The sequence below is a fragment of the Lipotes vexillifer genome, unplaced genomic scaffold (assembly GCF_000442215.2).
Source record: "Lipotes vexillifer unplaced genomic scaffold, Lipotes_vexillifer_v1.1 scaffold71, whole genome shotgun sequence".
Classification (NCBI taxonomy): domain Eukaryota; kingdom Metazoa; phylum Chordata; class Mammalia; order Artiodactyla; family Lipotidae; genus Lipotes; species Lipotes vexillifer.
The window spans coordinates 5,846,248-5,869,996 of NW_006793703.1; the positions used below are offsets into that span (position 1 = coordinate 5,846,248).

General features: G+C 46.9%; 1 protein-coding gene across 1 annotated transcript in view; it reads left to right on the top strand.

The window, feature by feature from the left end:
• The window catches only part of TBXAS1 (thromboxane A synthase 1), a 152,736-nt gene that overhangs the window by 88,025 nt on the left and 40,962 nt on the right, over positions 1 to 23,749 (top strand). The window contains exons 6-9 of the mRNA XM_007466614.1: positions 4,626 to 4,714; positions 6,459 to 6,607; positions 8,348 to 8,478; positions 12,530 to 12,844. Of these exons, the coding sequence (XP_007466676.1) occupies positions 4,626 to 4,714; positions 6,459 to 6,607; positions 8,348 to 8,478; positions 12,530 to 12,844 (684 nt within the window). The remainder of the gene's footprint in view (positions 1 to 4,625; positions 4,715 to 6,458; positions 6,608 to 8,347; positions 8,479 to 12,529; positions 12,845 to 23,749) is intronic.

Sequence of the window (23,749 nt, forward strand, 5' to 3'; positions counted from 1 at the left end):
CCGGGGCATGAACCCGTGTCCCTTGCATCGGCAGGCGGACTCTCAACCACTGCGCCACCAGGGAAGCCCCCCCCTTTTTTTTGAAACTAAGCAATTATACAGTAAACTCCAGGTGAGCAAGGACTTCCTTCCTTGGGGAATTTCCTTCCCAGGCTGAGGATGGTGCTTTTCCCTTGATGGTTACTGCTAGTTACCAAAAAGCTGACCATCCGTACACTCAGCATCATCTATAAAAAACATAACCAGGGGGCTTCCCTGGTGGCGCAGTGGTTGAGCGTCTGCCTGCCAATGCAGGGGACACGGGTTCAAGCCCTGGTCTGGGAAGATCCCACATGCCGCGGAGCAACTAGGCCCGTGAGCCACAACTACTGAGCCTGCGTGTCTGGAGCCTGTGCTCCACAACAAGAGAGGCCGCGACAGTGAGAGGCCCGTGCACCACGATGAAGAGTGGCCCCCGTTCGCAGCAACTAGAGAAAGCCCTCGCACAGAAACGAAGACCCAACACAGCCAAAAATAAATAAATAAATAAATAAATAAATAAATAAATAAATAAAAATAAATAAAAGATAACCAATGTGAGAGGTGAGAGACGCAAAATGGGAAACTTTATCCCCAGGCTTGGCTGCTGGACTATAATCCTTCCCCCAAATCATTCTTTTTAATCATTAATTTAAAAATTAATAACATTAATATTTTTTCTGATTATGAATGTAACATATGTGCATTATGAAAAAAATGTGGAAAAAACAAAAATAGAACTCACTCATTATCCTACAAAGAAGATGAAACAGAACAACCAAATGAGAGTCTTTTGTTAAGATCTGTGTGATGATAGCATTGTGCATTCATCTGTGCATGTGTGTTTGCACAAGCCACCTATGCCTGCTTGTCTGCAAATGTAGGGGAATAACTGTGGGGTTTGTGGATTGTATAAAGATGATTGCAAGCCCATCAAAGAGAGCTTTTGTTTGTATGCAACTCGTGTAAGAGTAAATATTCCATAACTGCTTGGGTATAACGCAAGGAAGAAAACCTGAAGTGATGGCATTGTCCAACATACAGATCATGCTCCAGTGTCTTACAATATTTTCTCTGCATTGCTTTTTAAAACATTTTTCATATTACATGCCCCATCTCATATCACATTAACCTAAATAAAAATGTCATTATCCATTCAGTTCAACAGACAGCAGGCAGAGTGTGGTAGAAATTATAATCACGTCAGCCGACAACAAAGCATCCTAATCACAAGCACACAGAAGAACTGATGGTGGGCAGCTGGTCCAGCCTCCACTTTGCACTGTCCAGGCATACGATTGGATTCAATATGGAGAGACCCCTCTTTATAAACAGGGCATGCTTCTGAAGAGTTGCGTGTAAATCAAATTTTATGTTGCATCCCAGTTTTGTTGCATGAAAGAAGCTTCAAGCTTGATATCTAAAGAGACTTCCTTTCAAACAGTATTCTTCATTTCACCATGTTACTATCCCTCTGAAATAAATCTAAAAGACGTTTTGGTATATGAGACTGCATTAAAGTATAGTTCACTTGTACCGCTAATTTTATTAAAATAATGGAAGAAATGTAGTCAGTGAGCTAGTCATAGAAATGTGACTTAGATAGTACTAACTTCTCCAGCATTAAGTTAGTCAGAGATTTACTGAGAGTAAAAGCCTAGAGGCTACTAGAAGTGACCCATGTGCCCACACTTTTGTACTGATGGATTATTAAATTGATTGCTTGTGAGAATTTAGAAAAGAATGCAGCAGTCATAAGCATCCACTCAGAATTACCAAGATAGTAATTCAGGATAGTCATCCTCATTTTTTCTTTTTTTTTGAGTGGACTTCAGGATAGGTAGATGAGGTAAATTATACTTCTGTTTTGGCAAATTACTTGACAAGTCCTCTGCCACTGACATTGATAAGATGCTGCCTGGTGGGATATTTATTTAGGTTCATGCACAGCTGACCAAAGAGCTGGAAACAGTGATACTGACCAATTCTGTGGCTGCCTAAAGTCTAGTGGAGGGCCACAGCTCTGTGTCCGATCCTGTGTACATAGCGACAAACTAAAGGCTTAGAAGGCACACTGACCAAATTTCAAATGGAACAAAGAAGAAATAGCCAAGGACACAGGAGATGAGATTTGAATGTGTGAGCACACACTTGGTCCACCCACACTGAGTACAATCACCCCAGTGCTCTAAGCCCTTATGGCTTGATGAGCAGAAAGTTCCTTTTCCCCAGATTTCCTCTCCAGATACTCCCTCTAAGAGTCCCGGCAACAAAATACAAGGGGAGGGTCTCGGACGCTCTGCCATCCCTCCACTGGGTGTGTAGGTGTGTTCTGCTTTGCACATCTGCTCCTTGACCTGCTGCCCAGCTGCCCATAGGTGCCACCCAGGCTACTGTCCCCACCCCGGGCCATGGAGCCCTGAACTCAGACTAGCTCACTCAGTCTCACTCAACAGGGGCGCCCTTCTGCTTCTCAGGACCAACTCCCACAGCCAGCAGTGGGGTCCCTGGGGACACAGTACTTTCCTTACATCCCAGAGCACATGGGGCTGGCTTGGAGGGGGCCATAGGAGGGAGGGGTCCAACGAGACCGTGTGAACCTCCAGCCTCGGGCAGCAGCAGCCCAGGCTGGCCCCGTGCTGGGCCTCTCCAGTCACCTGACTGTCTCAGGGCAGGTAAGAGATGGATCTGCTCAGAACAGATGGCAGGACAACTTTCTACAGCAATACGTGTTAGGTCAGTGTAAAGCCTTTCCAATGAATGGACCCTCGAGGGTCAAAAAATCAACTGCACGTGATGATGACTCATGGAAAAAAACCTTGTGGTTTTCATTGACCTGAACGTCAATATTTGTCTGTGTTATGTGTCTTCTCAAAAAGTCAACATGTACCCCTGGCTTTGCGACTGACTTGCAGGGAAGGGATCCATTTACGATTTACGGGATTGCACCTGAAATGCTGTTTCCATTTTTACTATATACCAAGTGCTGTTCTAAGTGCTGGGGATACAAAAATGAACAAACAGACAAAAATCTTTCCTGATCTCAGGAACTGATATTTTGCTGTCAAAAAAGTAAACTCTAAACATAAGTAACATTTCAAAGTATGTTTTCCATAAGAAATGCTCAGAACAATGTATCACAGCATGTTGCTTTAGCTACAATGTTTGTCCATAACGTACACTGGTTAAAAGGATTCCGCAGCCATAAAGAGAAACGAAATTGAGTTATTTGTAGTGAGGTGGATGGACCTAGAGTCTGTCAGACAGAGTAGAGTAAGTCAGAAAGGGTAAAACAAATACCATATGCTAACATGTATATATGGAATCTAAAAAAAAAAAAACTGGTTCTGATGAAGCTAGGGGCAGGACAGGAATAAAGATGCAGACGTAGAGAATGGACTTGAGGACATGGGGAGGGGGAAGGGTAAGCTGGGACGAAGCGAGAGAGTGGCATGGACTTATATATACACTACCAAATGTAAAATAGGTAGCTAGTGGGAAGCAGCCGCATAGCACAGGGAGATCAGCTTGGTGCTTTGTGACCCCCTAGAGGGGTGGGATAGGGAGGGTGGGAGGGAGACGTAAGAGGGAGGAGATATGGGGATATATGTATACGTAGAGCTGACTCACTTTGTTATACAGCAGAAACTAACACAACATTGTAAAGCAATTATACTTCAATAAAGATGTTTAAAATAAATAAATAGATGTTTAAAAAAAAAAGATTCCCCTCGTCGTTTCCGACTTGGCTTTTCAAACATACAGGAGAGAATAAAAGGTCACGTGCGTGCCCATCAGGCTCCACAAAGAATTTCACCCACTCAAGCCGGACTTTTGGGGTCAATGTGGTGGGTAGCCAAAATGAGACCTAAATTTGTTGAAGGTGGATCACAGCTACATGAATGTTCATAATACTATTCTTTCTTTCTGTGTGTATGTTAGGTGTTTTCCATAATAAAGACATTTTAGTATTAAAAAAAGAAATTCAGTAGTTGTCCTGCATGGGCACTGAAGGCTTTTAAAGTCAAGGGTTCCCTATACTTGCACGTTTGAACAGCTTAAGCAGAAGTGAATAACCATCCATCCACAAGCTGTAAAAATGACTTTTGTACTGAAAAAGAAGTTGAAATGGATGACCTTAGGTTCCTTTCAATACTGAGATTCTATATTCTAGTGGAGGATCTAAGGTATAATTGGAACCAAGCAAACAGGGATTTGGGCTAATTCCAGAGTTGGTACATATGGATTGTGGTCTATTTACTCTCTAATGCTAACCAAATGTCACGAAACTGAGTACTGAGTCTCATTTCTAAGCATTTAATGATCATTTTCATAATTATTTCACAGTATTTACTCTAAATCCTTCCTTCTTTTTGCTTTCAAAAAAAACCAGATTGCTTAAGCTAAAATAGACGTTTACAGCAAAATTGTATTTTATAATACTTGTGAATTTTAGATCTTCCTCTTGAATCTTAGGTGCATGAAAGGTACATTCGAAATGAGGACCATTTTTCCAGGAAGCACCACACATAACCTCTTCATCTGCAGCTAATTTAGGTGTGCTCCCTGCATGGTGTCCTAATTACACCTTTGTTATCTGCTATCAGATGATGCCTCTAATCAGCCAAGCCTGCAACCTGCTCCTGGCCCATTTAAAGCACTATGCAGAATCCAGGGACGCTTTCGACATCCAGAGGTAAGGGCGCTGCATGGCTACATTACAGATGAGAAATCACGTGTTTGATTTGCTGCTTCTTGTAACTGTACGTAATTGCCAGACAATTACCTTGGGACCAGCAAACTATGGAAATGCTAGAAGCTCCTAAAAGTATGGGTGGACTGAGAAGAAGAAATGAAACCCACGGAAAATGTGAAGCAAAAGCAGACGAAGCCCAGGGGGTTGTGGCTTTTTGGTGGGGCCCTGAGTGGGCAGTGTTTTGTGGGTGGACTTGCCCTCCGACCTCTATAGACCCAGGAGTGGGCAAGATATGTCGGGGCAGGAAGGACAGGGTCCTGGGCGGGGGGTGGGGGTGGGGAGGAGTCCATGCATTTTTAATTCAAGAAAAACGGTGGCACCCCTCAGGCCAGAAGCCATGACTTAGCGGTGGGCCCTCAGTTGAAAAGACTGACTGTCTGGCTTTTTGCCTAATTGTCCTGTGCTAAATTATGGTTTATACCAGATGAAGAGTCGCACAGCAGATTAGCCAGAAGCCAACTCGCTCTTATTATCATTGTTAATAAAATAATAACATAATCATCACCAGCATTTACATCCTACCGTATTGTTTACTAAACTCTCTCTGGTCATGAGATGGTGAGCTGGGTAAAGATAAGATGGGCCCAGCAGCCATAAAAGCAAAGTAAACAACTCTTAAAACCTTTACATCGTCAACAGTTAGGATCAGACGAAATCACATTCAGTAGTCGAATTTTTGTTTTTGCTGTCACAGGGAAATGTGTCATCAATTACAGAAATGTTTTCAGTAAAAACAGTCAAAGTAAAAGACGTCACCTGGAGGAAATGTCGTGTAGTCCTTAGCGATAAGTGATTGGTTATAGAATTTATGAAGAAAAGGAACTAAGCATGTGCCTACCTCAAGCCACAAAAATAGACCTTTTCATTATAAAAGGATATGAACACCCAGTTGTGAGCCTTTTTAGAAGCAACCTGACTTCCCCTATGACATAGCAAAAAAAGAATTATTCTAGCTTAAAATGGCCATTTGGGGGGCAGGTTTCCTAGAGCCTAAGAGGTTAATTTTTCTGAAGCTGCTGCCAGACGCTTTTCCTTGTGTTTGTTTCTAAAGTGCAATGTGTGTTTCCTATAATAATATACATATGTTCATGAAGCTGGTACCAAAGTTTGTCTTGTATTTATTTGAGCCTAAAAGGGCCCTGGCTTTTTGTTTGTTGCTCTTGTGAAAACTGTAAAATCACTAGGAAGAAGAGGGAGACGGAGCTAATAAACCTAGAAAATCAGGTTGCTAATTTCGTCAATCACAACTTACTGTACATCCATCAATTGTTAGACGCTGGCCTCGGATGGGCCCCGCAAGGCCTCTGTAAAGCACGTGGGCTTTGGGTCAAGTGTTTGCTCTCCTTCGTGGGGAGGAAAACGCAAAGTGTACGCCTTGGTTTTGGCTGAGGCTGCTTTGAAGCTACGGGAAGGCTGAAAGTTGAACACCTAAGGCGCTCTTCCCTCCCCTCCCCCATCTTTGTCTGGACCGGCTGTTACGTGTTTATGTTTCCCCCTCAAATTCTGCTCTCATGCCCCCAGGATCTAATCCTGGGGGCTCCCCTCCCACCACCTCACTTCAGATCTGCCAGAAGCTCCCCTTTCAAACAGGTAGACGATGGAGTCGTGCCCCTCCAGGAGTGTGTATGATGGGGAGGCCCGTGGCTGAGTCCTTTCCAAACCCAAACTGTTCTCTCTCCCGCAGCTGCTACTGCTGCTACACCACAGACGTGGTTGCCAGTGTCGCCTTTGGCGCCCAGGTGAACTCCCAGAAGGCTCCCGAGCACCCCTTTGTGCAGCACTGCTGGCGCTTCTTTGCAACCTCCATCCCCAGACCGATCCTGGTTTTAATCTGTAAGTACAGCTCCTGTGGAGGGGGGGTAAATTGGGCAAGTTGGGCAGACCCTGTGATACCCCGGTGGCCCCAGGCAGCTTCGCGGCTCAGCCCCTGCCACCTGGAAAGGTGACTCTGAGAGTCACCCTGTGGAGTCTGCCCTGCAGGGCCCCTGTTTTCCTGGAGCCACCCAGGCTCCTCTGTACCAGTCTGGCGCCACTTATTACCAACACAGGTAGCCCTGGCCTGGCTCATCACTGCCTTAGTGAGCATGGCCGCCGTGCACGGGGCTGAGTGCTTCACCTGCATCGCCTCTGTTAGTGCTGGTTTTCACCCCATCAGGAAGGCATTCTCCTTCCCACTTTACAGATGAGAAAACTGAGGCTTAGAAAGGCAGAGCCAAGACTGGAACCCAAACCTTTCATTTTCTAGGGCATGTTTCTCACCCCCAGCAAATTCCTCCTTAGAACACTTCCCTGCTTGAAGCCAACGCATAGTGAATTAGAAATCATATGTGATGGGTGACTAGCAGATTACCAAATGCTGTGGAGACCAGTCCATTTATTTTATTTCTGATTTAGAAGTGAGTTTTTACCCTCTGGCCAATTCCGGTATCTTCTTGCTTTTATGGAAGCAATGAAGTGTTGTTATTATGGTTATTGATTATTGCCATAATTCCTAACCATTCTGCTGGGCTGGTAAATTCTATTCATTCCTTGGTTAGTCTCATTCCCATTTCTGAGTCAATTTCTATGGAAGCCCCTGTCACCTCCATCTGCTCTGCACTGACATTGTAGGAGTTGTCGCTCTGGGGGTCAAAGCAGCCTCCTCCTTCGCCCCTCACCCTCTGCACTCCAGGGAAATGCCCTTGCCATCAACCATGGAGCGCCCTGCAGGGCAGGTGGGTCCGCTGTTCCATGGCTGCTGCCACTCCAAGCCCTCTCTCCCTGCTGTGTCATTTTGGTTCAGGCTCCCGCTGTTGAAAAGGGGCAGAGCATCCTGAGACCGGCGTGGATCCATTAGGGTCCTCTCCCCCGGCTCCCACACATGCCTGTGCACAGTAGGCCCACCGTGAATGCTGAGGAGCTGAACTGAGCTGAGCTCCCCAGAGCCGGGCTTGGCCCACGGCCCAGGCTACCGTCCAGGAAGGGCCAAGTGTCCCTGACCCAGGGAGCCTCGTCATGGAGGCTTGTCATGCCCAGGGCATGGTGGCAAGGGCACAGGCTGCACATGGCACGGTAAGGGATGTGCCCACAGGGGACGAGGCCAGCATCCTTGTCAGCAGCTGCAGTGGCAGCTCTTAGAAACAATTCAGGTGGCAGCTCTGGGGAAAATGATCCAAAGGAAAAAAAAAAAGTGCAAATGACCAGAAAGCTAAGTAAGTAGATCGGCTTCTACCACTTGCTAAGACTTGAAACATGGCCTACAATCTGTTCTTTCCTGATGAAGCACAAAGATCTTGGCCCCTCATCTCTGGGACCTGGGAAACTAACTTATAAGCCTGAGACTTGAGGGGTAGACGGAAGTGGGGATTCAACTGTACAGACGTTTACCAAGTGCTTACTATGTGCAAGGAAGGGTAAGGGGTCCCGAGGTAGAATAAGATAGAACCCTGCTCTGAGCAGCAGCAGTGCAGAGGGGAAGACAGGCCTTCAAAAGACTGATTCAAGGCCAGGGCTTGCTTCCTGGCAAAAGGCATCTAATAGCCCTGGTTTATTCTCACCCCCTTTTCAATGCCACTTTTGTTTTTCTCTTTCAAGTATCATTTCCATCCATAATGGTCCCACTGGCCCGGATTTTGCCCAATAAGAACCGAGATGAACTGAATGGCTTTTTTAACAAACTCATTAGGAATGTGATTGCCTTGCGGGACCAGCAAGCAGCAGAAGAGGTAACGTATTTTAATAGGACACAGCATCGAAATGGAACAGAAGCTAAGTTGGCATCGCTGTCTGTTTTCTCTCCCTCCAGTCCCAACCCCACACACCCACGCCATGCTGTCCTTCGGTGGCCTACCACTTAGAGCTTGCCGGGGCAGCCGAGGCGGGGCAGTGAGGAGGGGTATATAAATAAGGAGAGAAAGGTGAAAGCAAGCAGGAAGGGCGGTGGGGAGAAGCCCAGAGCAATTTGTCCACACTCTGACCCAGGCGAGTAGAATTCAAGCTGTCCTCCCCCAAGCTCACGGGCCTCCCTATTTCCAGCACCACTCCCAGCCCAGGTTAGGGGCAGCCTCAGAGAACTTTCTAGGTAAATTTGCCCACGTGTTTTTCATCAGTGTATTCTTTATAGTGAAAAACAGCAAGATGGAGCTTTACAGCACAAACAGCATCATCATTAGAGGGGAGTTCAGGCAGCTGTCACCAACCCCACATTCCCTTTCTGCGTGGAGGGCGTTGCTGCAAAATGCGCAGTTGAGGGCCTGCGCGTGATTCACCGAGACCTAGAAATTTCTTTCCTCCTTGAAGACTTGCCCTATGCTTGGCTCGCAGTAGGAATCGAGTAAATATTTGTTGACTGAACTTGGCTGAGAATAGAAATAGGAATTTTCGGTGTTAAGGAAAGTAATTTCAATATTGCATATGCTCATGCATGTATAATGCAATTCTTTATGGGCCTTACTGCAGTCAAGGAAATCACTCAAAAGGAAAAAACAAGGCTGAAATGTCTCTTCCTGAGCTGACTTGTGTTAGATATAGCTGTGGCGTGTTTTCTCAAAGACTGGGCAGCTCGGGGGTGGGGGGTCACCAAGGGGGGGTGGATGGAGGTCCAGTGTTGCAGCATTGGCCGAGCGCGAGATCAGGGGTCAGTTAGTGGCCGGGTGCACAGAGCAGCCTCAGGCACAGCCTCGGCCTGCCCGGCTTCACTTTCTGGATCCTGTGCAGCCAAGGTGTCCTAGACCAGAGGGTGACGGAAGCTCACAGACAAGCTCACAGCCCTTTGGCCCAAACCACTGAGAACTCAACCTGCCGCCCTTAGAGGTGTGGGAAGGATCAGCTCCCTGGTGTCCCTGGCCCAGCTCTGCCGTCTAAAAGCACAGACCGTTCTCATCCAGGTTCATGCCTCTCCAGGGTGAGGATGGAGCCTGGGGAAGGAACGGCGAGGGAAGTCCCATTTTCAAACCTTAGTATTGCGGTGAAGGTCCTCCTTCATGCATGTGGGGTTTGTCACACACCCCACCCCCAGCCTGAAACCCACTGGTTGTAGAATCAGGCTGAAAATTCTAACCCTGTTGCACCACATAGCTTACTAAGAGGTGAGGGGTTATTAAAGATCCAGTTACTGGGATTGCCTCAAGCTTTTCCTTTTATAAACTCGAGAGCTATTTGTTTCAAACAGTGAGTTGATCTGAGAAAAACCTCCCAACCACAAATCCAGGACTGCCCGTGTCAAGACAGAGCTATATGGTTACTAAGAAAACTTGCTTTAAACCCATCTAAACTCTGTAGACATTCCATCAAGCAGATGTGTGTTTGCGCAGTGGAAAATGCAGCACAGATGTTAAAAGGTAAATATTTTTCTAAGCTCTGGCCGATGGGTGGATTAGACACCTACATCTATCAGGGTGCATATTTTTCTTGGATATAACCATAAACCAGCACTGTTGCAGTCCTAAATGGGCAGTGTTCAAATAGCCTCCGTGATGCAGTGCAAACAAAAGAAACCCATCTAAACTAATGCTCCTCTCCAGAGCACAGGCCCCAGAGAGCAGCCCTTTCCTCTGGCCTCTGGAGCTGGAGGTTAAGACAGATTTCTGTAAGGCTCCATAGCCCTGAAGCAGCCTGGCTGAGCTGGGATGAGAGGAAAGGTTGCCAGCTGCAGTTCTGCCACGGGGAAAACCCAACAGTGTGGATGTGCCTGTGCCCTCCCTCCCATCATTGCCCGCACATGACTCCAGCAAAGCCACAAGCAAGCCTCAGGGACCACAGCTGTACCGCACCCGAGGAGTTTCAAACGTGCCAGCCAAGAGAGAGCCCGGGGATGCTCTGGGGTCCCCAGCTAGCATCCAGGAGCCGACAGAGCAGAGGATGCTCACCTCCCACGCATGCCATCGTGCCCTGCCCCGGGACCAGGGTTAGAGTCCCAGTTGTTGACCAGGCAACAGGAAGGCAGCTGGTGGAAAGCCAGCCCTTGGGGATGCCATTTGGAAAGCAGAATGAGTAGGGCTAGGGTGGAAAGAGGGTGGAAAGGGCCATTCTCTCAGCCATTCCCACCCGAGCAGACTGGCAGGACACTGAGGCCTTGCCTCCTAAGTCTCAAGGTTCTTGCCACCCACAGGCTTAGCCGGGAGCCCTGCTGGAATCTCAGCAGACACCTGCCAAGGCCACAAAGCTGGGAAGCAGTAGAGCTGCAAATGTCTCATGTCTCCAAGGTTCCTGCTCCAAGCAGCACGCAGCTGAGAGCAGATCCAGCACAGCCTTCCTCAAAATGCACTTAGGGCGTTGCATGTTTATCTGTGGAGTTATTTATTGCATAGCTAACATGTGCTCGGCACAGTACAGGCATGGTGTGCGAGTGGGGTGGGGCAGGATCCTGCCCTGGAGACGCAAGCAACCCCACGTGACATAACAACCACCTTAACAGATGCTAATGTGTGTGACATAGATTATTAATGCAATAGGAATTCAGAAGCCAACCGGTTGAGAAAATGATACAACAAGTAAAGTACTGAAATTATCGTTGTTTCTGTTGGTGGTTCTAATGTCCTCCCTTATGCTGTTGAGTCCCATAAACTTCAGAAAAGAGTAACATACTGGTTGTCACTCATCACATCAAAGAGCTGTTCAAAGATGGGATGTGCCAGGTACACACTTTGTCAACCCTAAAGCAATACATAAACACTTCCATTGCTACAATTAGGGGTAGTAAAAATATAAAGAATGTGCAGATTGCTGATAAGGAAGGTAGGGAAAATGGTAAGAAACCTCTAAGCACTTAAATGGGGTAAGAGATTACTGAGGATAAAAAGAACCCACATGAGGAGTCTAGGCTAATGGATGCAAAATACAGACTGGAGACTTTGAAGACAGGCTTTACCAAAGCTAGTTCCCTCCCCCGCCCCCAGGTCCTGTTAAGTCCCTGCTGTGAGAAACACATGGCGCAGAAGTAAGCCCTGGATGGTAGGGAAGTGAACAGTGGAGCACGTGCTTTGATTTAAATCCATATGACGCTTCAGTTGCTTTCTTGCTGGAAAGACCAACCAGCCAACAATACAAACACGGATACAGTAAAAAAAATAAAATAAAAGCCCCCCTGGTTTTCCCAGCTCCTCAGCTCACTGTGAACTGTGGGGTATGGATGTTGCTAAACATTTTCTATGCATGGACAAACATAATTAAAGATATTGTTCATGTTCTGTTCTTACAGAAATGAAATTCTACTATGCATACTGTTCTGCAACTTGCTCTTTTTACTAACTGAAGTGGCTTAACATCTTCTTGACTCAGCCCAGATAGAGCAGCCTCATCCCAGTCTGCTGCTGGCTGCGCTAGTCTCTGAACCAGTGCCTCAGTGAGGGATGGGCAGGGGGGTTCCAGGTTCTCTCCATCTCAGACAACCCTGCAATGAAAATCCTCATTCCTCTCGAGCTCTTTAAAAGCTGCATGTGGACTTCCCTGGCAGTCCAGTGGTTAAGATTCCGTGCTTCCACTGCAGGGGGTGTGGGTTCGATCCCTGGCTGGGGAACTAAGATCCCACATGCTGCGCAGCCAAAAAAAAAAAAAAGAAAAGAAAAGAAAATAAGAAGTGGAAATATAGTGTCCTACACATGAAACCTATATAATGTTATAAACCAATGTTACCTCAATAAAAATAATAAATTTTAAAGAAATTTTTAACAAATAAATAAATAAAAGCTGCGTGTGCACATCTTCTTTTGTGCTCCAAGAAGCCTCTCTTATGTGACTCTAAGGCCAAAATATGCGCTTTCTCCTTTTGTTCCTTAGAGGCGGAGAGATTTCCTCCAAATGGTCCTGGATGCCCGACACTCCACCACCTCCGTGGGCGTGGAGAACTTTGACATGGTCAGGCAAGTCTTCTCTGCCACTGAATGCGCAGTGAACCCTTCCCAGCAACACCAGCCCAGACTCCTGTCCAAGCCTTTGACTGTGGATGAGGTGGTGGGCCAGGCCTTCATCTTCCTCATTGCTGGGTACGAGATCATCACCAACACTCTCTCTTTCGCCACCTATCTCCTGGCCACCAACCCTGACTGCCAAAAGAAGCTTCTGAGAGAGGTGGACCATTTCAGCGAGAAACATGTGAGTACAGTTGTCCATGCGATTGTATGTTCATAGAAGTGAAACTTATTTTTGATAACCATCTTGCTAAAATCACATTCTAAGTTTATAAGGGTGCCACGGCCCATCTTCTCCATCTCTCTGGGTTAACAAGTAAAATGGAGCGCTCAGAACAACAGGGAAAAAGAAAAAAAAGAAAAGAAAAATTGTCCCATGCCTTCATGGTCTGGGGTGGTCCATGAAACCAAGCCTGGCTCAGAGAAGATGCAGAGTCCCGGGCAGTCAGGGTCAACGATCAGGGATGGGGAAGGAGGCCTGGTTTCCCCATGCTCTGTCTGTGGGGTCTTCGTGCTCAGGGAGGTGGATGTGAGCCAGGAAATGGAGCCAAGTGGAAGGCAGAAGCAGGCCTAAGGATGGGCCAAGTCAAAGCCGGAATGGAGATGGGGGGAGTGCTGAGGAATAGGTCTGTGAATGGAGTGACGTAAAACGGGGCCAAGTCCAGATTCCGGGTATTCCTTCTAGATGGGGCTGCTCTTTGCTGGACTGGAAGCAAACTTCCAAAGGTGCTGAGCTCGGCTACTGTTTTCTCTGGGTACTTACGTGTGTACTGCTTTGACTTATGAGTTGTTAAGGACAGTCATTTAAAAACTCTGCGCTTTAAAAGGAAGACCACCATAACAGAAATCTTTCTAGTACATTCTGATGTAATGACTATTACATTCACAATGTTGGGAGGAGGCCTGTTCCGTTATTGGAACCGTCAGAAATTTTTTTCATATATTGAGCTGAAAACTCCTTCCCAGGAAATCCCACTTCTTTACCCCACTGGGGAAAGTAGATGCAAGGTGAGCCTTTCTTTTGAAAACTGCACTACCTGTGTTACTAATTGCCTCCACTTCTGGCTCACCATGAGCTTATGGTCCACGTAAAGTTCTGTGACGTTATGACATCCGCCAAGCCCGGTGTCCCCAGTCCACTGCTTGGACCATTGATTTTCTGAGCATAGGTGCAAGAGTTTAGATTTATCCTTATTATTGCTCAAGTCAGCCAAAATAATTTCGAATCCTGATTCTACCATCTGTCATATTAGCAATTCCTCCAGCTCTGTGTCATCTGAGACTTGCTAAGCATGTCTCCTATTTCATCCAAGTCATTGATTAAAATGTTGAGCGGGACAGGTCTTCCCTCTAGGTTGACGTTGATCTATTAATCAATATTCTTTGGGCATATGGAGTCTCAACAAGCCATGAATGCATTAACCCTACTACCCACTTCCACCACCCGTCTCACCCCATTTCATAGGTAGTTGTGGGATTTTTTCAGTTGAGGAGGTCAAGGAGGAAGGACCAAAGATGACTGGGGTACATTCCTGCAAGAGAGATAAGGGGAGCTGAAGGTATATTAGGATGCAGTTAGGGCAGGAAACAAAACCCCAACCCCAAATGATTTAAATACACACATACAAAGGAGGGAGGTACTTATTAATACAGATCACTGAGGAGCTTAGGGGTAGATGTGGCTTCAAGCAAATCTTTATCGAGGCTCAAAGATAGGCTCAGGTCCCAGTTTCTCCCCACTTCTTGGCTGTGCTTCCTTCATACTGGTCCCATTCTCAGTTGTGCCCTCGTCTTGAAGCCCCAAGCAGCCTGCTAAGAACACCTGGGACTACAGGTTTCTTTGCTCATAACCAACGGAGAAGAGAGCCTGTGACCCCAAATTCTCAGCAAGAGTCATCAGGTTCACTCTGGTCAGAATGCTTAAGTCACTGCCCATTCTTGAACGGACTGTTGTGGCCAGGGGAATGGGGGCGTGCATGGGCTTCAGTCAATCAATCCCACCCCCAGAGTCAATTGTACCCAAGTCAGATGTCTGCAGAACTTGGGAGAGCGACCTCCCAGAGGAAGCTCCGACAGCTATCCCAGGAAGGCAGTCAAGGCAGGAGAGGGAATTTAGCCCCCTGGTCTCAAGGCAGGTCAAACTAAAGACTTTGAAAGCATCTAGAGAGCGGTCAGCCATGTAGTGGACACGGTAGTGGCTTGGAGAGGGGACAACAGCTCTGAGAGGTAGAAGCCATGATTCTCACCTTCAGGGACTTTAATTGCCAAATAAAACAATAAGTTATGTCTATTACAACAATCCCTCCTTCCAAATGAAATTCTCCAGGGCAACAGAAGGCAGCACTTAATCAGGTCTAGAATGTGTGGTGTCATTCACAGAGCTCGGGACTCCAGGAGTCTGTCCCACCAGCTACACTGGTTATGTTCACCTGCACAGGGAGGGTTTCCATAGGCCTTCATTCAGAGGCCCTCACGCACACAACCCCTTACCTCTGACGTGGCCTAGACTGACCTTGACCTCAAGGAGGGTGATACGATCTCACTAAACCCTGGCCTCCTTCAAATCCCCCCAGCCTAGGATGGGGGCTTGTTTCCCCAGAGAACGACCTCCCATGGGGCGGTGCAGAATGCTGCCAGGCACCGAGCCCCCATGGGAAAATAAACAGATTTCAGGAGGTAAAGTTCTTCAAACTTTAGTGTACATCAAATCATCTGGGAAGATTGTTAAGATGCAGAGTCCAGGGCCTTTCCTGCAGAGATTCTCATTCCATAAGTCTGGGCCAGGGCCCAGGAACCTGTATTTTAAATACACATCCCAGGTGATTCTGACGCAGGCGGTCCCTGGTTCCACCTTGAGAATACAGCCTTGGACTCTCAGGATCCAAAGCCCTGCCCTAGCCATGAAAGCCCCTGGGTCATTTTCTTTCTCTAGGTAACAGGTGGGACTGTCTCTGAGAAATGGGAATATATAGAGCTGGTCTTTTTAAAAAATAAATTTGGTAGTCACAATAGTGTTAAAAGTTGTATAGCCTTGCACGTGGTACACACGCAATAAATATTTTCAGGTTCTCTTTTTTCTTTTTTCTTTTCTTTTTTTTACTGTAATCAGAGTTCTGTTAATATGGGCCATCTGTCAGAACATGGAAATGCAGATTAGATGTTCACACATTAGATATTTTCCTGAAAATTTGCATGTAAAGTATGACTTGTGATAATTTTCCTGCTGGTTTCCATTCAACAAATATTTTCTGAGTGCCAGTGAATACCAGAGTCAGGCTCCAGACCCTACATCCAAGGATGTTCTGACCTAGTTCTCCCATGATATCCCTGTAGAGCCCCACACATCTCATTAGATGGTCTTCCCTTGTGTTTGTCAATGAGGTCACTGGATTTGAGCTCTAGAGTTTCTCTTCCCTGAGCCATACCCTTTTTTTAGCAATGCCCTAAGAGAATCCAACAAAAGCTATGCTTTCTCCGCAAGAAAAAGTATGTATATGTGCACTGTATCAGGATTCTTTCTGCTGACAGTAATAGAAAACTCAACGGAGGCTGGCTCAGACCCACGTAACTGAAAACTCCAGAGTAAGGCTTCAGGTATGGCTTGAGGCAGGGGCTCAAACTCCGTCACTGAGACCCAGGTTGCTGTCTCTCCCCCTCTCTCAGCTCCAGTCATGCTGGGCACACTCTGTTCTTAGACAGGATCTCCCCTAGTGGTCTCCCAGTATGTTGAACAGCCTGAACTAAGTGAACATGGAATCCTTTTGTGTTTTTTCCAATTATTTCTTTTAAATATGCTCTGACAAATCTCATCCCCTTTCCTTGATGATACTTTGGACAGATCACAAAGGTTTCTGTCCCCTTTGGCCTTAAATTGTTCAGCAGTCTGGTCCAGGTTAAAACTTCAGTCTCAGATCCAGTTCAATGCCTGTCCATCCCCTTAGCTCAAGCTGACCTATGGCCTGAGGAAGCTGTCTGGTGGGGGGGGGGTGTGTGTGTGGTTTGTTCTTCATCCACCTTCCTCTTCTTCCCCGGTGTCTCCTGTACCCCCATCTCCTCCCAGGGGTGGGGCTTCTAACAGATCCCTAAATCCTGCCTGAAGGGGGCTTCTCTTAGCCCCTCCCCTGTGGTAGGAAGGTATGTGGCCTCTGGTATGAAGCGGACGGATGCGGGCGTTATTCAGAGGGCTGACTCCTGCGACCACCCCATATCCCCACAGTTCTCTGATGGGGGAGGGGCTCCTGCCTCACAGCTTCTGGGTGCTGGGGTCTCCTGGTGGCAGCCAACCCTCTTAAGCAGGGTACTGGCAAGGTGGCTGGAGCTGACCAATGATGCCTTGCAGTATCTGAGTGGCACACGGGAGTCACACATCTTGGCCACACCCACAGGGGCTACTCCCTCTGCTGTCCCCTCTCTGTGCCCTGACATCTCTCTCCAGTTACTTTTCCTTTGCTCAAATAGGTAGAGAGGGCAAATGAACAATTGTGCTGCATCAGCGGGCGGCCGCCATGCTCAGGTGGCTGCCTCGTCTCTCTAGGAACGGTTCTTTTGGAGCGTCCCCTGACCTCCTTTTTTTTTCTTTTTTTTTTTTTTTTTTTTTTTTTTTTTTTTGTGGTGCGTGGCCCTCTCGCTGCTTTAGCCTCTCCCGTTGCGGAGGACAGACTCCGGACGCGCAGGCTCAGCGGCCATTGGCCCACGGGCCCAGCCGCTCCGCGGCACGTGGGATCTTCCCGGACCGGGGCACGAACCCGCGTCCCCTGCATCAGCAGGCGGGCTCCCAACCACTGCGCCACCAGGGAAGCCCCCCTGACCTCCTTGACTCAGGACAGGAGAACTCTTCTCTAGGCTGAAGACCCCTTGCTCTGATACGTTTTCCTTAAGTCCCTCTCATCTTTTCATGGGCTGAGGATAGGGGCAGTGGAGAGCTGGTTCAGGTCCAGCATGAAGGAAGAGTCTCTGTCCTGGGGGTTCTCAGTGAAAGTCTCGCAGCATCTCACTGATAGAGACTGGGTCACGCGCCTGCCTCTCAGCCCATCACCGGGGCTGAGGGGAATATGATGCTCTGATTGGCTTAGACCTGGGTCACTCCCCATCCCTGGAGTTGGTGCCCAGAAGGGGCCTCGCCGGAGCCACTCAGAGCTCATATGGAGGAGGAGTGGGTCCCTAAACCCCTGTTACTAGAAGTGGGGTGAGTGGCTGCTGGGTGGCCAGAAAACAGTGTGTCCACCCATGTACATGGAATCCATGGTCTCCAGATTAGGAGCTCCACTTTCAAATTCTGTGCTGTGCAATCACACTCACCTTTCCCCTGAACTTGTAAAACCCAGCTTTCCAAAGTTGAAGGTATAAATCCAACAGTGACTAGTACTGCCTGCTCTTTTGCATTTCTAAATGATGTGTACTTCTTGTAAATGATGTGGCCACTTCACACCAAGTGTCTGGTGATGTCCACAGAGCCAGCCAATGCTTCTTTATTGGTTAGAGTGATGCCCAGGTTGGCAGTTGGCCTTATAGCATCCTTTACCAGTGAAGATGGGAAATTGTCGGTGGTGAGGCCGCTAATTCAGGGGCTCTCCTTGAACAGAACTAAACTTCTGGCACATACAGGGACACTCCAAGGCCATCCTTCACTATTGGGGATTATCTTGATACATGCTTTACAACCCACGCATTCAGTGTGGTAAGACCGCATCTCTCACCACCCTTTTTGACTCAAGTGGCCTTGATTGCTTTTCTCCTTTCAGGGCAGAGATCTCTGTTCCAGTATAAAATACAGCTATAATACAGTCTATAATGCATGCCTCAGGGCTGCATCTTTCTAGAACATGTATGTTTTCTCCCAAATCATCTGGCTTTGGAATTGTGTCTGGCCTCCCCTTCTTTCACAAAACTTTCTTTCTTAAGTCACCAACCTCATGGAGAACTCTCTTTTTCCCCATGTGTTTCCTTAGTCATCTTAAAGGGGAGGTTACCTTCAATAATGGAGGAGTGGGGAAAGATTTGGACCATTTGGACCAATTGTAAAATTGAGAAAACACACAAATTATTTAATAAGACCTCTGTAGTATGGATGCTTCATTGCGTTCTCCAATATCTAATTTTGAAAAGGATGAGAAGGAAAAAAAACAAAAACTTCTTTCCATATAAACTGTTTTTGCTATAGCTTTAGCACTTTATGTTGAAATTATTGACTTTTGACCTGGCTAAACCATTCTCTTTCCTTCTCTTTGGTGCCGGACTGTAGCAGCCAAAACTTATGACCCGTTTTCCTTCTGCTCAATTGTTGTTATAAATCTGCTGTGCAGAACCCAGTTGTAAATTTATCACAAATTGCACTAGATTGATATACAGCCTCTCTTCAGGATAATTTGAACACAGTTATGCCTTAGAAGGAAGGCCAAATTCTTAAAACTTCTCTTGAAGAGCTGCTCTGTAACCACTATAAATACCTAATTAAAATACAACTTTTTCTCTTAAGGATAAAAGAACATTCTATGCTGGGTATTTCAGCTGATTAGCTCATGCTGCTAATGTGAGCAAGGTTGAGGATTTGTTCCTTGAAGTAGCCAGAGGATCTCAAAGGAAAAAAGCATATTCTGTGGCTACACACACACACACACACACACACACACACACACACACACACAGTCATTTTGCCCCATCCAGCTGTTTCATAAATACACATCCTTTTTCACAGGGGTAGGGTTGGGTGGAAAAACTGTGAATATCTTAACACAAATTCATCCTCACTATGGAAAAAAAAAAGTCTCCCAGTTTGGATTCCACTCAGGGTCAATCTTCAGGGTCATTTTCACAGGGAGCAGGCCAATCTTAAATTTGATTTTAAGATTCAAGTGAAAAACTGGAAATGGGTTTTTCCCCATTGAGAAGGTTTCCTACCCTATGCCCAGGTCTGCTGGGGCCCTGCTGTCTGACAGTTTAGGAGGGGTCCACTCAGCTGCTCCCCTGATTCAATCTCCCAGCCACACAGGGCTTAGTGGTTCTTCTGGAAGCTTCCCTTTCCTACAGATCCCATAATAGTACAACAGAACACAAAGCAATGAGGTACAAAGCAAGAGATAGGAACAAAGAACAACTTAGAGCTCTAAAGTCAAACTGTGAAACAAAGACGAGAACCGGGACGCCGGCACAGTGAGGTTAGTGTCAACAGACGGCAGTACCAGCCTCAGAGTGGAACGCCTCAAAATATAATGTACACATGAATCCCCTGGGGATCTTGCTAAACTGCAGGTTCCGATGCAGTAGGTCTGGGGTGGGGCCTGAGACTCTGCATTTCCAACGAGTTCCCAGGTGACGCTGATGCTGCCAGTCCACGGCCCACGCTCTGAGCAGCCAGATTCTAAACCCTAAAGACTGCACCTCCCTCGGTTGTGAAGTACGTAGCAAGTATTTCTTTCTTTCTTTTTTTCTTTTTATTTTTTTTCTTTTTTTTGCGGTACGCGGGCCTCTCACTGTTGCGGCCTCTCCCGTTGCAGAGCACACGCTCCGGACGCGCAGGCTCAGTGGCCATGGCTCACAGGCCCAGCCACTCCGCGGCATGCGGGATCTTCCCGAACCAGGGCATGAACCCGCGTCCCCTGCATCGACAGGCGGACTCTCAACCACTGCACCACCAGGGAAGCCCAAGTATTTATTTCTAATGATAGCTAAAGTACTGATGTTCTGCCAATGATTTACCTTTTGTTAATAAAGTAAAACAGTTTCAAAATTATTCCAACAATAATGGTTTCACTGTCACTTGACTGAGTGAGAGAGAAAGTGATGCAGGAATTAATTCTGGATGTGTCTTCAGAAGTGTACTGCCTATAACCTTAAAATCATCTTGCTTCCTTAAATACAGTTGCCCCTTGAACAACACGGGGGTTAGGAGTGCCAACCTGCAGCACAGTCAAAATTCTGTGCATAACTTTGGACTCCTGAAAACTTAACTACTTAGCCTAAGTAATAGTAGGCTAACAAACTCAGCCTACTATTGACTGGAAGCCTTACGGATAACATAAACAGTCAATTAACATATATTTTGTGTGTTATGTTATACACTGTATTCTTACAATAAAGTAAGCTAGAGAAAAGAAAATGTTAAGAAAATCATAAGGAAGAGAAAATACATTTACAATACTGTCCTGTATTTATCAATACCGTAAGCTTACTTCGTCTGTTTACAAGGCGAATCATCTGTCAGTACCTGCATCAGTATTGTCCTATATGATACAAAACACTGTAGATGTTATAGGTGCTACTAACACTAGACATCAAAAAGAAAAAGATAATGTTAAAAAGAAATTCAGGGCTTCCCTGGTGGCGCAGTGGTTGAGAGTCCACCTGCGGATGCAGGGGACACGGGTTCGTGCCTCGGTCCGGGAAGGTCCCACGTGCTGCAGAGCGGCTGGGCCCGTGAGCCATGGCCACTGAGCCTGCGCGTCCGGAGCCTGTGCTCCGCAACGGGAGAGGCCACAGCAGTGAGAGGCCCGCGTACCGCAAAAAAAAAAAAAAAAGAAGAAAGAAATTCATATTTATTTACAGGTATAATGATTCATGCATTGAAAATTAAGAAGCAGCAATATGCTTGCTTTATGGTAGCCTAGCCTATATACTAATCATTATAAAATTTTGTATGGCATACAGTATTATAGTCACATTCATAATACAGTATTGGAAACATAGTTACATTTTTAAAAAACCACAGACCGGGGGCTTCCCTGGTGGCGCAGTGGTTGAGAGCCCGCCTGCCGATGCAGGGGACACGGGTTCGTGCTCCGGTCCGGGAAGATCCCACATGCCACGGAGCGGCTGGTCCCATGAGCCATGGCCGCTGGGCCTGCGCGTCCGGAGCCTGTGCTCCGCAACGGGAGAGGCCACAGCAGTGAGAGGCCCGCGTACCGCAAAAAAAAACAAAAAATAAAAAACCACTGACCCATGATGACAGGCTGATACAGTTTCTCCAATTATGAGAGAAGCACACTGTATGTAATATAATTATTTGAAAGCAAAGTTATAGCACAGTAAGAAAACTAACACATTATAAAATTTTATATTAAATATCACCTTCATGCCTATGTAAGGATAGACTAGTATCTACATATATTTCATGCATGCATGACATACCTTTTACTTGATTTTTTTGATATTTCTAGGCTACGTGGTTTGTAAGTTTTTTCAAATTGTCACAAATCGCCAACAATTTTTCCAAAATATTTATTGGAAAAAAACTGCTTATAAGTGGACCCGTGTAGTTCAAACCTGTGTTGTTCAAAGGACAACTGTAATGTCCTCCGGAGTCGGGGCTGGGGATCTGGGGGGGAGTTTTGAGTTGATTTAAAGTTGTTTTCAAGGCAGATGAAAGTGGCAACCAAAGCCTTCTCTCCAGATTCACATGTAGACTGGGGATCTGTCACATTCAACAGGCACCCACCTGACTGGACCTTTCAGAAAGGGAGCTCCATCTAGACCATATGCACCCCTAATGAGCCCTTGGTGTATTTGACAGCTTTGGGTGTCAATTGAGAGGCCATGTCAAAGCACCATGGTCAAAGAGAACTTCCCTGATGCTCTCTCCCCGGGGGCCCAGAGCAAAACCTGTACTGCAGAAGCAGGGGCTGCAGTGGGGGAACCCTGGAATCTGTCCAGCTTGCTCACTTCCTGTCCTTCTTTCTGGAAGTGTCTGACCCAGAGAAGCAGACTCTCTCACCCTTCCCTGGCATCCCAACAACTAATACCAGAGCAGAGAAGTCTTGACAGCCTACAAGAGGGGCCTCTCTGGTGTGTACCTGGACCTCCATCTTGGAAGTTAAGATTTGTGGCTACTGCTTCCAAAGCACCAATTCTGGGAAGGAAGAGGGAAGACAGGATGGGAGTCATCTCTGTGCCCCATCATTAGACAACGCAAGAGTCTCCAAAACAAGGTGAACAGCTAACCTGGACCGGGGACAGAGGCCCCGGTTTTAAAAGTTCTCAGAAACACACACCACCCAGGGCTCAAACTCTTCCACATCGGCTGGAGACATTCAAAGCCCGTGGCCACAGTGACCCCCGGGGAAACTGACCCGCCTTGACTTTGAACTGCCCCCAGGGGCTTCAGCGATGGCAGCCACATCCCCCGGGCTTGTGCCGTCCAGAACTCAAGAGATCCGGGCAGCTCCCTGGCCTCTTGCTGTCTTTCCTCTCCCTCCTCGTCCACCCCATTTCTCTGTTTTCTCTCTTTTCTTCAATGTTCGCAGCACCATTTAGGCTTCTTGCTCTCTCTCTCTCTCCCTGATCCTTATTCTGGCTCTAGGATCCAGAGAGACACAGAAGCTTTCCCACTCCGCCCCGTGACCCACTGCCAACTTGGGAGCCCCTGGCCATCCCAGAAGCCTGTAACTGCACGGTGATGTCCCTCTATGGGTGCACTGTGGGTGGTCAAGTGGGAGGCTGCTTGGAAGCAGGAGGGATTTGCAAGTATGCCTTCTAGGCCACCCGGCTTAACCAAGTATGGCACTTCAGCACTGTGAAGTGCTGTGAATTTTTAGCAATTAATGCTCCAACTCCCGCCCTCCCTTGAGTCCCTGCAGAGCAGTTCCGTCTCCGTAGAGGAGAGGTGACCTGCAAAGAGATGTTCCCCCTGGGAATGGGGCACACCAATCAGCATATATTTGGCATCTTTCATGTGGCGACTCAGAGTATTTTATATTCAATATCTGGGCCTCTAGAGGGGCCAGGCTTTGCAAAGCAAATAAGCTGGTGGCGCTGGTTCACATCAATCCAGAAAAGCGAGAATTGAAAACAAACTTGGGAAAGTGAAATCCATAGGCGAAGCTTGGTGTTCTGTGGGTCCACTTGGCATTGAGCTAGATTCTCAACTGAATGGCTCATTTATTTAACTACTGCTCACATTATGGGCTCTTAAGACATCAAAAGTATGCATTTTATTCCCAACAATTGGCTTTTGGAATAAGCAAATGAACACATACTTTTTAAAAAAACTTCACTGGACTCTGTTGACCAGAGTGGTGGAGTAGGAGCCTCAGAATGGTGACATCCCGGGCAAGTGTAAAGACTTTTTAGATCTACCCATCACTAGGCATCAAATTTC